The sequence below is a fragment of the Nanorana parkeri genome, unplaced genomic scaffold (genome assembly GCF_000935625.1).
Source record: "Nanorana parkeri isolate BGI_ZX_2015 unplaced genomic scaffold, ASM93562v1 scaffold408, whole genome shotgun sequence".
Classification (NCBI taxonomy): Eukaryota; Metazoa; Chordata; class Amphibia; order Anura; family Dicroglossidae; genus Nanorana; species Nanorana parkeri.
The window spans coordinates 399,619-417,131 of NW_017306676.1; the positions used below are offsets into that span (position 1 = coordinate 399,619).

Below are 17,513 nucleotides of genomic sequence, written 5' to 3' on the forward strand. Positions count from 1 at the left end.
AAAAAAAAAGTACTGCATGCCATACTTTTTTTTTTCCCAGCGCTCACCACTGCTTTCCCATTGCACCAAGTCCATCCGTGACAAGGCAACTTGTCTTCATGCATTGGGGCTGCGCTGAAAACAACGGCCAGCACAGTCCCCACAACTATGGTGTGTATCAGCCCATACAACATGTATGAAATGAGACCAGAACATTTGGTTTTGTGAATAACAAAAAAATATATAAATACAGTCGTCGTTATACATTGTATTCATCCTTCGGGTCCTCAGGCTCTGCTAGTGATCTATTTTTACAGTCTGGTGCACTGGTATTTTGGCTGTCAGCCAACACTCTTATTTAAGAATTTACCGTTATCTGTTAGACTTCTCGGGTGCTGGTAATGCTTCTTTCATACATTAGCAGATGTGTACGAAAATTAACTAGGCATCCAACTACTAAACTGTGATGTGTATAACAGATTGGCCAAGGCAATCTCTTCCACACATGACTATGAAGTTGTGTTTGAGAAGGCGCTTATGTAGGTCTGGTGTTCATTTACTTAGGCTGGCTTAGTGGGAGGAAATGCTCTTGGAACAGGCAGGACACAGGAACTCACACAACAGAGAGCAATCTCAGGCCTGCAACCTGACTCTCTAAGATTTATTAATGCATAACAAGTGACATTGCTACAGTTAGCAGCATCTGACCACTGAATAGGAAAAGCAAGGCTGTGGTCATACAGGTGATTAAGCATGGATGGCATCTGACAGGTGAAAGGGAGTCAGCAAATATTTGTACTTCACAGGCAGCAGAGAGCTATAGTAGACGTTAACTGAACAATACACAAGCCTGACTATTTACTGGCCATTCACTTGATTACTACACAACATACACACACTTTGGACTTTCCTCAGAAGAGTTTAAAAAAAAAAAGTAGAAAGAGGAATCTGAAACCTCTCGGGTGGGCACGGATAGAAATCTTCATTTTCCTCCGCCGTTATGGGTGCCACTGCTATACAACATTTTTGGGTGTATCGGGGAGCATGTTCTTCCACCAACTACTACATCACTACTCTGTCCATTGCAACAGGGTAAAACCATCATGGTTAAAGCATCGCACCAGTGTGAATGGACCCTCAAACTTCAAGGAGCAGCATCCATTTCATCAGCATTTGAAATAGCTTAAAATCCTTTTGACTTTAATATCACTTTAACCATGTCTGTGCTGTTCTGGCAGATCTCAAATACTTGTAAACTAGATTTGAATACTGTCTGTCCTAACAAAGGGTTAAAGATCGAGAAGCTTTGCTTCTTGTATGCTAATGAGGGGTGATTCCCCATTTTGTTTTGGAGACAGAATCACTGCCAAACTGTAGAGAATAGCTCTGCCCAGAAGCATGCTCAAAAGAAACATCTAAAAGGTAAGCATTTTTTTTCTTTGACTGCAAAAGTGGAAATACACTTCAAAGTAGCGAAGGGAGGGGCAAACATGGTGGCCCACAGCTACAAGACTACAGGGGACTTGTCTGCTGAATAGCGTTTGGAGATAGTGGACAATGCATTCATTACTTATTAAATGACTCATTATAAAATCAAATGACACACATTTTCAGCTTTACTACCGCTTTAGTGTTTCATTAATGTTTCAAGTCTGGTGCCCGGAGTTCAGTTTTTAAAGCTAATGGTATCCACTGTTAAATTAGTTAAGAAGTATTTGAAAATATTTTGATCCAGGAAGTGACCCAATGACCTTTTCTAGGAGCAAAAAGGGATTTGCAGAGCAAAATTAGCCACAGATGCCTAAGGGTTTTTTATTTTTATTTTTATCCTTGGCTTTCCTTACCAACCTCACCTAAAAAGCTGAAATTTGTGAAATCAACAGGCAAGTCTTTTTTTTTTTTTTTTTTCAACCTAGTGAAAGTGTTTTGTTTTTCTTTGTCATTCTGGATAGTGTTGGAAATTAATCGAACCGGTCAGGTTTTTATTATTGTTTGGGTCCACCTGATGGGTAGATTCACTGTCTCTATGGTGATGGGAAATCCACAACTTTAGAGTGGTCATCAGTGCAGTAGGTGAGAGGAAATCCTCCAAAAAGGACACGTGTTCAGGTGACAACAGCAATGTCCAGATGTATGCCCTACACGGACCATACACTAAATGGTGGTGCTCGCAGTGATAATCATGGATGGTGCCATGCAATACCAAGTCTTGATGCAAATGAAGATCACCAGCACTCGATGAATACTTGTAAATTCTTGTTTCTATTTATTTCAAAAGGTGTGTCATGTGCAAAAACCAACGTTTCGGGGCCATGCAGTTCCTTCATCAGGGTGGCATAGTGTGTCACATGTCACCCTGATGAATGAACCCTGCGTGGCCCTGAAACGTTGGTTTTTGCACGTAACGCACCTTTTAAAATACAGTAAATAGAAACAAGAATTTACAAGCATTCATCGAGGGCTGGTGATCATTTACATCAGGTTCAGGTGACAGCATTCTAAGACAGGGGTGGGCAACTTTGGCCCTCCAGCTGTGCTTGAACTACAAATCCCATAATTTCTCTCCCTCAAGGGGTCATGCCTGTGGCTCTGTCTTGCAATGTCTCATGGGACTTGTGATTCCACAACACGAAGGGCCAAAGTTGCCCATGCCTGGTCTAAAAGCAGAAGATTAAACCCCTCAGTTTGGAGAGATTACCCCCTCACTTCCTGTTGAGTCTCTAGGACAGAGAGTGAAGGGAAATCTCCTTAACTGATAAATACCAGTAAAGAACTGTTTTAACCCTTCCTACTCTGTTCAAAACTGAAAAAATGAAATGCAAATAAATGTTGGCTATGCAATGGGGGTTATTTATAAAAGTTCTGCCCAGTATGCAATTCGCACGACAATTGCGCTCCTAGATGGCGCTGAAGAGCATTGGAAGTCCCTATACTCATTAGTGCCATCTAGGGGCACTAGTGCCATGTGAACAGCATCTGCCACGCTATACACCAGACAGAACATTTATAAATGAACCACATAATGTTCTCATACTTAAAGGATTAGTTTCCTAGCAAAATGCAGGAAACTGAAATTACCCCCACAAATTGGTCCTCAGTTTGTCCCAGTAGTAGCAAACACCTGCCATTCTGGCTCTCAAGAATGCTCGGATTCTTGCCACCGGAATTTGCAATATAGTCCTAATCGCAAGTGTGAATATGGCCTTAGAACCTTTGTCAGGTTTTTTATTATTGTCCATGTGTTAACGGGGAAGATTTCCCCCTCGCGTCCTATATTGTCACTGTGGCAGGAGTCCAATCACGTGGAGACTGCAGTCAGATTAAAACCTCAGCCATTTTTTTTTCTTTTGGCATCCCTACAAAGGACATCTTTTCTCACTCTCCACTGTTAAAGTCACACTGCTCCTGCATTCCATTCATAAAATGCAGGCAGTGGTGTGTAGCCAGGGGTGTCCCATGGAGTGTTGTCTGCATAAACCTGCATAGAGCATTTCATGTTTGGTGGAGATCTCCTCCTGCCACATCTGTAAGCACATTGCTGTACTTTATAAATTTCATTTAAAGTGACACTAAACTTGGGAGTTAAGTCTTAAAAATACATTCAAGTACCGTAACTATTAACAAAAATTTATCTTTTTTTGTGTATCACTCTGCTGTAGATACTCAAACCATCTCCTAATGTAGAGACAATGTCATTTCTTCTGGAGGGTGGCTGCTTTTGTTCCCCATGGTCCCTGTGTTGTAAAGTAACCACTGCTCAAAGCTTGCTCCTGTGACGGTTACATTCTCATGTTTAGTTTACTAATTTGTATTGAGATTGTAGTCCCTCTCAGGAGCGAGCTTGGAGTGGTGGCTACTTTTACAACACACACACGGACCATGGAGAACAAAAGTAGCCACCCTCCAGACTGAAGGACAGTGTCAGCACAAATTCAGAGATGATTTGAGAATCTACAGCTGAGTGATACACGAATAAGATACATTTTTGTCAAGGCTAGGTTCACACCTAGGCGTATCGAATATGCGTGTTTTGTGACGCGCATTTTACTGCGATTCCAAGGGCTACTTGGCTGTATCCCAATGGAAACGCGCGACAAACGCCCCAAAGAAGCTCCTGTACTTCTTTGGGCGTAGGGCGTTTTGTAGCGCGTTCATACGGCCTGTAATACGCCCAGGTATGAACCATACCCATAGGAAATAATGGGATTTTGGTGTTTGAGCATTTTGCAGAGCGTTCGAACGCGCTACAAAACGCCAGGCGTGAACCAGGCCTTATAGTTAAGGTACCTGAATGCAGTTTGAAGATGTACATCCTGAGTTTAGTGTCCCTTTAATGCAGCAGAACGGTTGCAGTAAGGCCATACCTCCTGATATATAAATTGGGCCCAAAATGTATTTTAGTAAGCCCCCAATCACATTTGAGGGCAAGCACGTTTAGGCAATTTTGAAGCATTTTTTGCAGGTGTTTTTTCATGATCGAGTGTTTTTGTTATTTACTAAGAGGAGAAGACAGCTGTTAGGTGCGCAATTGCATAAAAAACATGAGTTGCATGGCTTTTTCAGGCACCCTTATTGAAGTTTAGGGGGTCAGAAATGTGCGATTCTGCCCCCCCCCAAAAAAAAAAAATCATGTACAATTTCGAGCTACAACGCTCACATGTGAATGGCACCATTGAGAATCATGGGATTCATCACGTTGAGTGTTATCATGCTTTGGGAAACACGCAAGAGGTGTCAAAGGGGGTTTACATCTACTTTACGTTTGCTTTAAAACCACTAAAATGAGCACTGAGCAGAAGGTGTTGCTTTTAGTATAAACACATGGTTAGTCCCAGCGTTGTATATAAAAAACACAACCATTCGGCATCCCTTCAGACACCCAGCGCTAGTAAAGTAGTTCATGCCTTATCCCATGAAAATGAAGAAATGTGGAGGAGTTTAGGAAATATTACAAACTATTACCATGGTTACAAGAAATAATTTGTAATTCTGCACATTAAAAGTTTAGTTTGAATAGCACAAAATGATAGTTATTTAGTGTAGTTTTTCATAAAACCTGTTTAAACCCTATAAATGTACAAGTGTTGCCTACTTACAAACATTTCACTAATTTCTTTTAACAAGAGTTCGTAGGAATTCTTCTCAATTTTAGAATGCATAGGTTTAATGGAACAGACATGCAATCCACTTTTATTCTTCTCAATAAATGTTACGTTTTAAATTGCCATGTTATTAAGTCATTATGAGGTGATAAGCCATTCAAACACATTATGTTCTGTCCCTATAGGAGCGGTCTTAAACAGAGGCACCAGCCTCGAAACGCGTAGCCATTGGACAGCGCTCTCCCAGCCTCTCACTGACGTCACACCACCATCCAACGCCGCCTCACACTGACGGCAAGACATAGTGAGTCGCGGCTGCAGAAACTCAGCGGTTTTCCCCCGCCTGACTCTCACTAGAGCCTTCAGGCTCAGCCTGGCCAGCTGAGACCTGGCGCTTCTCTACAGATATAGATTTATATAGTTTGCACCAGCCCCAGACAATACTACCATCGATCTCAGACTCCTGGTGGGCGTCCCCCTGGACAGGGTAACGCCTCTCCTACTAACCACCTACGAATCAGCAAATAGTGAGTCATTCCTTCCATCCCCTTTTTTATCCACTTGTTGGTCACCACACCCAACTATGTTCAATATACTTGTGTTTTATATTAATACCAAATAGGGCTGTAGAGATTGAAGAGAGAAGCTGATTGATTGCAATAGGCAACTGCTCCAGATTTTGCCTGCTCTAGTTTTGATAAATTCCGTGTGTATGTGTGTATGTGTGTATATGTGTATATGTGTGTATATGTGTGTAAACTTTACAATACAAGTGTAAATAACAAAACACCAACAGAAAGTATGCAAATACTAATCTATTGCTTTCCAATGCAAACCTGATTGCCCTCATTATACAAACAAGTGACACACAAGTGATTTCCTCCACTCTATTGCAGCAGATAAGATCACATCACTGGAAGTCCTCTGGCAAAACAGCATCTTACTTCTCAGGACATTGATGTTCTTACCTGTTGTCGCCTTGCTTGTTGTTGGCAGGTGGAGGCTGCAGGATTGTCTGATTCCCTTCCATCTCCACAACGCATTTTGTATTCAGATCCAGTTCTAAATCAAAGAAGTGTTGGGTACATGGTTATGTTACGGAGCCCCCAGATGACTAACAATAAAGCACTTTTAATGCCTACCTTCAGGTAAAGTATATTTAAAGCCATTTTATTTCCCATTTTGCATAGAGTAGTGGAGGGTTGAACCCTCTGTCAGTCTTTTATTTTGTCCTGCGTCTTATTAGGGAGCTTTCCCTTCACTTCCTGTCCTGTAGACTCAACAGGAAGTGAGAGGCTATGTTTTTAATGTTGGGATATAGCGTCAAGTGTTCTCATATATCTGTAAAAAATAAGTGAAGGCAACTGGACTTGCTGTATTTTTTCTTGCAGACGTTTCACTGGTCATCCAACCAGCTTTCTCAATTCAGAAAAATACAGCAAGTCTAGTTGCCTTGACTTATTTTTTACAGATATACCATGACCTGGATGAATGAGAACCTTCACAGACAAGTGTTTCCATAGGAAGATTTCTCGTCTATATTCCTGTTCTGGTGGTAACTCAAAATATTGGTTCCCCCCCACCCCACTTTTATATCTGGTGACAATGATGATTGGGACAATTTGAGAGAATGAGCCCCCCCGCACATGAGCGTTTTCAGGCGATATATTTTTTTTTTTTTTAACAAAACAAGCATTTTTCTAACTTCAGGCTTTTTCATTTGTCCAATGGAAAGCAGTATCAGCAGTTACATCATTGCCCTTCTATGGTGTTGTGGTGTCTTGTGCTATCGGAGCAAACGAGAGACAGCATACGTCAATAAATGAACACTTAATTGCTGTAACCATCGATTTGGTGTGCTGGTGGCATTCTTCAACTATCTACATGTTGCGGCGCCATCCACGGTCATTTCAAGCACCCTTCTGCATATCTATATAGGAATCCTGGTAAGGAGTGCAGCAAAGATCATTTTTCTTTCCTTTTCTTGTGCTCCCAATCCAAGAAAACGTCACGTCTGATTTCTACCCAGGCCCTCTGCTGCTTGCTACTGTTTTTGTAATGGGCATTACTGGAGTGGTAGATCTCTCGTGGGCCCTCACCAGTTTCTACATTTTGTTTACCAGCCTGAGGTTGCTAAGAGGAGGAAACTGGCTGTTAGGTGCTAAAATGCTTGTGTCGCACCTTTTCCGCTGTTCCTATTGAAGTTCATGAAGCCAAAAACGTGTGTTTCTGGCCAAAAAAAGCATTGTATTTTTTGAACGACAAGTGTGAGAGGGCACCATTTGAATACGATGAGAATCTTCATGTACCGGTACTTCAGAAAACATGCGACAACTCGCTTAGTTATGAATGGGGGTTGAACCTCTTGAACAAGGACAGATGTCAATAAGATCTGGCAGATCCCTTCACCACTTTAGCCAAAACTAAAAAGAAAAAGTTTGGCCTTTTAGCTGCACTTAATTGTCTTGCCAGGACACGTTATGAGTCATTTAGGCAAGTTCTTCCCCAGCACGTTTGTCAATGAGAAGTAAACAACTGCTCGTATCTTTGTATCCTGCACAAACATCATAATATTGTTCTCTAAGGGGTGGACTGCAATAGTTGGGCCTGGTAAACAAAATACTTCTCTACTGAGGCTGATATGTGAGACTGGAGTCAAGGTAGGCCTAAATAGGCATTTATCATCATGGAGAAACCCAGCTGTCCTTGCTATGGTACCTTGCCCAGCTATGGTACCCAATATAAGTACTGCACCAACAGGGGCTGTTAGAACTTTAAAGGAGAACTATGAGGTGAGTGCTTTTCATAGTTCTAGCCGACCTGTGACAATGAGACTGTCACAGGTCGGCTCAGTAGATCGGGAGGTGAGCGAACACATACCGGCGTCCGCTCACCTCTCGATCCTGTCACAGCTCTCTGCCGTGACAGGGGAGGAGCTGGATTTCCCCCCTCCGATCCGCCAGCGCTGACTGGTGGATCAGATGGGGAGGGGGCGGGTACAGCTGGCTCTGCCTCTAGATAGGCAGTCAGCTGTCACTCAGGCAGCTGGGCGGATCCAGACATTTGTCGGGATCCGCTTCAGCTGCGGCGTCTCAGTATACCGCAAGCTGTAGCCCGCAGTATACTGAGCTGAGGGTACGGGAGGACGCTAGTTTGTGTCCTCCCGTTACCCTAAGGAGAACTATGGGGAAAAGCCTTGACCCCATAGTTCTCCTTTAATGAAATGTCCCGAGCCACATTTCATTCAGTTCTATTGGTCATAGCATGGTGTGATGCGGTTGTACTGCTCTACCCCTGTACAACATTGAGTGACATTTATCAAAACTGGAGCAGTTGCCCACGGCAACCAATCAGCTTTTCTCTTTCATTGTCAAAATGTAACTGAACAAACTGAAAAGAGAAGCTGATTGGTTGCCATGGGAAACTGCTCCAGGTTGGATAAATTCCCCCCATTGTTCTCATCTCTACAGTAAGAGCATGATCACACCAGCAAGCCACACAAAACGCACAGCTGCTGGGGTGTGATGACAAATATTGTACTGATGCACCAATCTTAACCCATCGCATTGTTTACCTTTTTTTTTGTTGGAACTTTATTAAAATGTCATGATTGACATTTCATGAAGTTCTATAGGAACAGTGCAGTGCGATGCAGTTATACGCTGTCGCACTATGATGAGCTGAAAAAAGTACAGCATGCTATATTTTTATTTCCGGTGCACACCACCACCACAATGCAGAGGTGTGAACTGTGTATTTAAAACCAGGCACATTGCCTTGTCTGTGTGTTGGGGCTGTGCTGGAAAAGGGCCAGTGCAGCTCCAATGCATGTGAACGGGCCCTAAAAGGGGTGAACTGAGTCCTGCTCCAGTATTTGGGCTAACATACTATGTTACGATATTTGAAAAGTCAAGGTAGGCCCAGATGGGCATTTATCATCAGGGAGACAACCGACCATCCGTCAAAGTGATAGGACCCAATGCATTTACTGCAGTATGTCTATTGGTCCTTCTGCTGAAGGACCACAGCAACTCTCACACTGTAAAGTGCTTCCTCCCCACTTCTCAATGACAAGCGACCAACCCCATGGCACAGAGCTGAAAAATCTCTGCATACAACAGCGAGCGCTCACAACAGGCCGGCATCCCTAAATGGCCCATGCTATGGACTGTCACATTGAGGACAGGATCAGGATGGGACGGTCACCACGCTGCTGTCAAAAGCTGCCTGGCTTTGAATAAAAAGCAGGACCACCATCTATGAACCATTTGTTTTTGGTGTAGAGAATCTTGGCACCGGAACAGCAATGTTTTGCACTGATTACATTATGTATACAGGGGTTGAATTAGTGTAAGGGTGGAGGTTACGGGTTAGGTAAAGGTTAGTGTGAAGAGTTAGGGGTTATTGTTATGGGTTAATGGGGACTTGAGTTAAGTAGTAGAGTTAGGATAAGTGTTCATTATAAGGATTAGGCTAAGCAGGGCGGATATGTTTAGCTCTCAGGATTTCATTTAAGGCCCTTTCACACCATACAGTACATAAAAATTCAACGCAACATATCAAAAATGCATGTGCCTTTGTGTGTATCAACAAGCATTTTCATGCGCATTGCAATGTTATGCCGGTTGCCATATTGTTTTTATGTTGTCCTATTTCCTGAAGAGGTCAGAATATTTGTTTTTGCTTCAGTTGCTGTGGGTTGTGTTTACATGCATTCATGTGCACTGCATTAAAATGCATACATGCTGCATTTCAAACAACTCACTGCAACACGCATCTCCATAGTGTTGTGGTGTGAACGAGGCATATACAAAGCCAGTGTCCTTGCAGTGACCTGCATTGATCAAGTGCAGAAAAACACAGGTCACTGCACATGGTGTGAACCAGCCCTCAGGATTAATTTAGTGAATATACGTTATGTCAGGTATTATTGGGTTAACCGTTAAGGGTTAATCTTACAGTCTGAGGTTGTCAGGTATTGGGTTAACTATTAAGGGTTAATTTTAGGGTTTCAGATTGTCGGGTATTATTGGGCTAACTGTTAAGGGTAAATTTTTAGAGGTTTAGGTTGTCAGATATTATTGGGTTAATTCTAGGATCTAGGTCAGGGGATTTGTAGTTTAGGCACAGATGGAGAGCAAGGTTGCCTACCCCGGATCTAGGTAATGTCAAGTATTAGGTTAACTGATAAGGGTTAATTTTATGTTGTGTATTAGGTTGATTGCTAAGGGTTAATTTAAAGGAAAAGAGGTGGATTGGGTTAACTGTTTAGAGTAACGTTCACAGCACACATAATTGGGTTGTACGATCTCCTTTAGATCTACCAATAAGTATGTAATAGAAGGACCAGTCTTGATGCTGATTGGATAGGTTAGGTTGGTCCTCATATTACATAGTTTTGATAGCTCTAAATCTGATTGTACAGAAATTGTAAGGTGTATAATGGTGAACCTCATGGAAAGGTTAGAGGTCATCTTACACTTGTTTTCACCACCTAACGCTGACAACTGCACCTAAGCCAGAACCATCATCCGCCCCATAAACTTTTCTGAAGAAGTTTTGTCCTGTTTGCCGGACAAGTGTCGTATCACCACCTCCCGTTGACACTTGCCATAACAGCCCCATGGCAGGATCTCCCCTGTGATCGGGGCTCCGTCTGTTCGGCTGTGCTGCAGCCTGGCACAGAATGAGTTACTTTCATCTACTCATCAAGACTTTGCCGAGCTCCCCTCCCCAATATAAAGCCCTTATTACCTCTCCGGTTCATGGGCCGGACTCTCACGGCCACTTTCACCTTGCTATCCGACATTTTAACATCCGATCAGTGGACGATCCTGATGGATGAGCAGCCCCCCACCGCGGGGCCACAGAGTATCCGATTCAGATGAAGTGTTTATAGAAATCCGCAGATCGGTGCAGCAGATGTCGCCCGGTGTGGTGTAGCGCAGGAAGTATCACTCCATCAGGTAGATCGCCCATCACGATGGAGCCCCGAGCAGAGATCGCTTTCCCTCCTCCGTATCCCTATGAGTAGAGGAGGAATCCCAGCCCTGCTCCTGACGCCATTACCATCTCAGTGCAGGCTGGAGCTGCTCTATGGCCGGGCTGCTGCTGCCAGGCCGCCCCTCCCTCCTCTTCCTCCTCCTTTTTCTGGGATTCAGGCTGGCTCCATCCATACAAGGATGCAACATGCCACCTACAGGACACAAGCCCTATACCATGGCGATTCCAGCACAGGCTACAGCTATGCAAGGATCGCCTGTGTACCCTGCAAGGATCGCCTGTGTACCCTGCAAGGATCGCCTGTGTACCCTGCAAGGATCGCCTGTGTACCCATGCCAGGTGCCCCTGTGTACCAATGCAAGGTGCCTGTATACCCTGAAAGCAGGGCTGTAGCTACAATGGGGCGAGTGAGGCACTCACCTCAGGCGCAGCACCCTGCAAGGATCGCCTGTGTACCCTGCAAGGATCGCCTGTGTACCCATGCCAGGTGCCCCTGTGTACCAATGCAAGGTGCCTGTATACCCTGAAAGCAGGGCTGTAGCTACAATGGGGCGAGTGAGGCACTCACCTCAGGCGCAGCTGAGAGGAGGTGCAGCCAGGGCCGGCCTGGCTGCATCCCCTTGCCCCTGTTGCCTTGGCGAGCACAGGGCACCATTGGCAATAGGAGCGCCAGGCGGCCAACATAGCCTGGGTCTCAGCAGGGAGAATTAGTGGCACAGGCTCTAGCTTCTCCTCGGACCCCCGCTGCTTTCCCCCGCCTGCATGGGCAGAGGACTCTGTGTCCTCCAATCTCTTTTTCTACTTCAAAAGGGAAATGTCAGGGGGTCTGTTTAAAAGCCTGATATTTCCCCAAAGCCCCTGGTCCAAGCCAGGTCAGGAACTTAGAGATCAGCGTCATCAGGAGCAGAGGAGACCGTCAGCCATGATCGGGTCATACTGAGAGCAGCAGGAAGACCACACAAAGGCAAGGTCAGACTGGACTGAGTGGTTTATATATAGTGAGTGGGGTGACATCATCACTCGGAGACAGGAAACTCCCATCTGACTCTCTCAGATGATGCTCTCCTGTCAGGCCATAAGAGGGAGCCTGGGAGTAGTGAGCAACGTTCCAGAGTCTGCTTAGGCAAAGAAGGAAACACAGGTGAGTAAAATGGCAGCCAAGCCAGAATGCTGCAAACCAGTAAAGTCAGGGTGGAACCGCATAATGGCATTTTTAAGGATGCCGGCGAAACCTAAACAATTGGGCGGAGCTAGCGGTGACACATAGCTCCGCCCAACTGTGTACAGTTTCATGTCATCTGACGGGAGCCATGATTGGGCAAAGTCATCTTACAGAGTACTGAGCCCTGATTGGGTAATGTCCAGCAAGCCTTTAGCCAATTAAGGCTTCACAGGGCGTATTGCCTGAAGGTGGCCATACACTTTACAACCATCGCAAGACCTTAGCCTTGCGATGGTTGTAAAAGTAATTTTAAAAAACGTACGATCTGCCCATCTTGGACAGGCAGATCGTACTCTCGATCATCGCAAGCCCGCCCTCCTGAGGGGCGGGCTTCCGATGACCGCAATGCTGAACGGGCAGTGTGCGCACACCGGCCCGTTCGGCATTTGTCTCCCGAGCACCGTTCAAACCAGCCGAAAATCGTACGATTTTTCGGCTGGTTTTCTAGCGTGCTCCTTAGACAAAAGAAGTGCGACCGTACAGTAGAAACGGTCGCATGTCTTCGTTCACACTGCTCGATTCTCGTACGATCGCAGGATTTCCCGTGATTCTCGTACAAGAATCGAGCAGTGTATGGGCACCTTTATGGGGTGTTCAGCAGTCGAACAGACCGCCGAATACCCTTTATTGTTTGTGTGTTCGGCGAACACACGAACTAGCGATGTTCGAGCCCAACTTTATTCTGCGCATGCCATCCTGGTGGTGGGGCGCATGACGTCACATACCGCAAACGTCTGTTGGGGGGCACAATTTTCCGTTCTTGCCTCGGGCGCCAAAGGAGCTAGTTACGGTTCTGCCTGCAAGGATCTTCTGTATACCCATGCACGGTGCTTGCATACCCTGCAAGGATCGCTCGTATGCCCATGCTAGGTGCCCCTGTGTACCAGTGCAAGGTGTCTGTATACCCTGCAATGAGGACAGTTACAGCTATAGGGGGGTTTTTTTCATTTTATTCATCTGAAATTCTGCTTCCTAAAATAATCCAGCTATTTAAAAATAAAAAATAATTTTAACCCTTTCACTGCCAAGGTATTTTTTTTGCACACAATACATATTTTAGGCTTGACAGTTTTTAAAACTAGGGATGTCCCAATACCACTTTTTCAAGACCAACTACTTCCCCTTAGGTACTCACCTATACCAATTACTGATACTTTTCCTTAACCGCTTGCTGACCAGGTGTTTACACCCCCTCCTGGCCAGGCCATTTTTCAGTGTTCAGCGCTGTGGTATTTTGACTGACGTTTTTTTCTATCATGCAACGCTGTACTGAAATTAATTTTATACCATTTTTTAGGGGACACATAAAGCTTTCTTTTGGTAGTGTTTAGTCACCACTGCAATTTGTATTTTTTACTATATTAAGGAAAAATTACTGAAATGTTTTTATTTTTTCCCCCCATTATGTTAGGAAACAATTATTATTACCCAATTTGGTGGTAAAATATAAAAGACAGGGTCACGTCGGGTAAGTAGGCACCAAACATGTCAAGCTTTAAACGTGCGCGCACCTGCGAAATCGCAAAAAACTACCATACCCAAAATTGGCCATGGGCGACGCTTTAAAAGCTTTTACTGCTCATCAGTTTAGTGTTATCAGTGATTGATGGCCCTAGAACTATTGCTCTCACTGCGACGTTCGTGGTTTTTGCATGTATGCACACCCGACGCATGTGTGCATGCGTGTAGGTATGGGTAGGGACTTAAAAACTTTTTTACAACGGCCGGCCGGAAGGCAAACAAAGGGACAATTTAGGGCAGTTTCTCACCAGAACTGATTAGAGATGTCACCAGGGATCCATGCTGGTATCTCCAGGGCTCAAGACAAGTACCAAAACATGTTCCTCCACTGTGTTTCAGGACCTCGCAGGTCCTCTTTCTCGTCTGTCACCTTGAAAAAGGTGTCCTGGGAGGCCGCAAAACTTCAGCTAAGGAACATGTTGTTGGCACTTTTTCTTTGTCACTTGTCTTTAAACAACTGAGACCCATTATGGGGTGCTGGCTTTTTCTAATATGATCTCTCAGGTAGCCATACAGTTCTATCAGTGGAGTTCAGGGTGAGGTGCTGGAAAGATTTATCTACAGGGTTGTTTTTTTTAAAGAATAAAGTTTATTACACTTAACAAACATCCAAAAGAAATACAATTAAAAAAGAACTGTACATAAAGAATACATTCAAAAGGGCATGGGGCCAATGGGCCCTCGTAAAGTGCAGATCCAGTCTTCAGGGCAAGCTAACGTTTAGCACATGAGGCGGCAAGAAATTAGGCAAAGTGGACCCAGCTATACCAAAGCAGGAATTTTATTGGCATTTTATCACTGTGGAGGATCCGGCGTCCCCATTCCCGCACAGAAACAGGACCAGTCAATGTGAACAAGAAGGGAGAGCAGCAGTAACTTGTCTGCATTACAGAAAATATTTGCACAGAGGCAAAGTGTAGGAGTTTATTTCATTCTGGATTACTGCACGGATCCAAAAGAAATATAATCGGACACCAAGATTCAATGAAGAATACACATTGCTCTTGTATTTAGACAATAGTTGCTTAGCCTGGATTTTAAGCTCTACGTTTTTATTGCCTATCACTCTGACCTCATGGCTCTGGTGTCCGGGACAGCTCATGGATCTTCAGAGTGCTTCCATTGTGAAAATATTAGAGCGGCTGAACATTTGTTGCTTAAGAATGGTCAGCTAGTTGAGCCTCAAACAATGCAATTTGGCCAGATACAGTGAATATACAGTTACATTGATTATACTGTTGCTAGCTTAATGCTGATACGAATCTATAGAACTTCATCTACAGGAAGCAATAAATAGGACATTGCTTTTATAAGTGGGAACAAGCAAAACCAGGATTATGGCGTTAGCATTCTTTAGCAATTTCGCTGCTGAGCTTAAAAGCTCCTCTTGCTCCTGTCACCCGGGCTCCTTGCATTGGAGATTAAAGCTTTTGTAATAAATCCACCAAAAAACTGCATGCCTGTCCTGTACAGACTGATTTAATGAATTCATTTCACAATTAGAATTTCAAACAGCAACATGATTTCCATTACAGTGTATAATTAAAGGCCACCTCCACCAGAAGCAATTGCTTTTCCAACATCTTCATGCCTCTCTGAGCCAGCCCATCGATTTATGTCTGTGCCAGATTTCTAAGTCCATGAAGGAGTAATTAGTAATTTTAGATCTGAGAGCACCCTGGAAGGGACTGGTGATGTGGTCTTCCCAGAAGGCAGCTAGGAGGTACAGGCAACGTCACCAATGCCAATGGTGAGACAGAAGAGTCGTTAATGTAAGTGTATTTTAATTCCAACGTTGGCGTTTCATATCTTTTTGCTGCTTTTATAAATAGGTCTGCAGGTTTAAATAGGTATATGTATCTAAGTTTTAACGGTCTACTTAAGACTAGGTTCACACCTGCACTATACCGTACAACACCCGGGATGCGGGTGATCGTGTTCAAGTGAACACAGTGATTGCCGCGCGGCCCCATTGATTTTAAATGGGGTGACATCCGTGCGGCAATCGCAGAAAAAAGGTACCATTACCTTTTTTTTGTGATACAGGACGCGCGGCTGTTCGGAAGCACGGGCAGAATACCGCCCGATGCGACTGGGGTGCCATTAGAAAATAATGGCACCCACAGCGCAATCGGTTCACACCTTTTTGACTCCTGACCGCGTGGAATTGTGCACGATTGCCGCGAGGTGAGGTGTCGCCTAGGTGTGAACGTAGCCTTAACTGTAGAAGAAAAGTGAGGTTACCTGGAGGCTGTGATGTTTGGCAGGGCTGCCTAAATCTCAGACTGGGTACACAATTACAAATCCTTTGGCAGGTAAAACCTCTTCCTTTTTATGTACTTTAAGCAAATAGTTACTCTAGACGTGGGTCCAGCTTAAGGCCCATGTCACGCTTACATTTTTTTAAAATTAAAGGCCATGTCCACCCAAAACTATTGTGCCAATGATGCATGATTGCTGGCAAGTTGAATCATATTCTGTATTTATTTCTGGCAGGCTCTGGTGGGGTATACCCAAAATGACCAGTTCCATCCAACTGTTTCAGCCTTTACAAAACCTAATGATGGTATTATGTCCCCTGTGGATTCTCACATAATTCGAAGGGTAATAAAGTGACACTTTTATATGGGTGTTGGTGGGGTAGGGAGAAATCTTTGCAGAGAAATCTTGCCATTGAGAATCCTGTGGGTTGTATCACTCACTGGTGCTTACCCACATCTGAAATATCACTTTTTTGGCCGAGCAGGCTTTTAAAGGGATTAAAGGAAACCTATACTTGGAGAGAAAGGGAGGCTGCCAGGACTGCAAAACCAGTGGAGCATGTGTTTAAGCTGGTTTCATTTTTATAGGAACGTCCGGTTTCTTTCTTTGCCCTAAGCCATCTTACAGACATTTCCTATGGATGTCTGTATTCAAGGGCAGAGGTCTTCACCTCAATGAAGGGTCTCATCTGTTTTAGTTGTAGGTTCCCTAACAACTGATAGTATGGGAGCAAGATCTAGCACTTTTCATTCCTCTGAAAAACTTTTATTGAGTCATTAAAGGTACAAAACAAAGTAAAACCAACACACACACTGACGCACTTCTGAGTGAGCCTCACAGCCTTTCTGGACCCTGCCATACCCTCCTGAGAGCAAGTAAGTAAACTTTTAAACTGTGGCTGCCTATTGTTCTTCTCCTATTGGTGTATGTCACAGTAAATAGAGAATAGAGAATGTCAACCGGCTATAGAGCACTACAAATCCTCAGCAATCCATGATTGCTGCTTTCCATTCTCTATTGCTGTATAATCATGGATTGATGGGCTCTGTAGTCCTCTATTGCTGGTTGCCATTCTTCATTGCTGAATAATCAGGGGTTTGAGTTACCGTTATTATTTTAGAAAAAGTCACATGTCCCTTTAAGAAAAAGTGTCGGTAATTGGTATTGGCAAGTACCTGAGGGAAAGTACTTGGTCTTGAAAAAGTGGTATCGTTGCATCCCTAGTGTGGGGAGGAGGAAATAATAGCCATGTCTAGTGGACTGGGAGGTTAGCTCTGAAGATTACTCTACTGTATTTTACAGGAATGTGAGTTATGTGTTGAGTTCGGACTGGATCAGGGGCCTAGGCATTTTCCTCACTGACATTGTGTGGGTAAACTACCTAGCTGTCTTAAACTGCATTTCCCCTTTTGCTATATATATAT

General features: G+C 44.1%; 1 protein-coding gene across 3 annotated transcripts in view; it reads right to left on the reverse strand.

The window, feature by feature from the left end:
* Positions 1-11,207, reverse strand: part of KIF13A (kinesin family member 13A) — a 165,593-nt gene extending 154,386 nt beyond the window's left edge. For all 3 annotated transcript variants that reach the window (XM_018559634.1, XM_018559632.1, XM_018559635.1), the window contains exons 1-2: positions 10,836-11,207; positions 6,050-6,143 (exon numbers count right to left, since the gene is read on the reverse strand). In XM_018559634.1, the coding sequence (XP_018415136.1) occupies positions 6,050-6,143; positions 10,836-10,890 (149 nt within the window). In that variant the 5' untranslated portion in view covers positions 10,891-11,207. The remainder of the gene's footprint in view (positions 1-6,049; positions 6,144-10,835) is intronic.
* Positions 11,208-17,513: the final 6,306 nt, after the last annotated feature.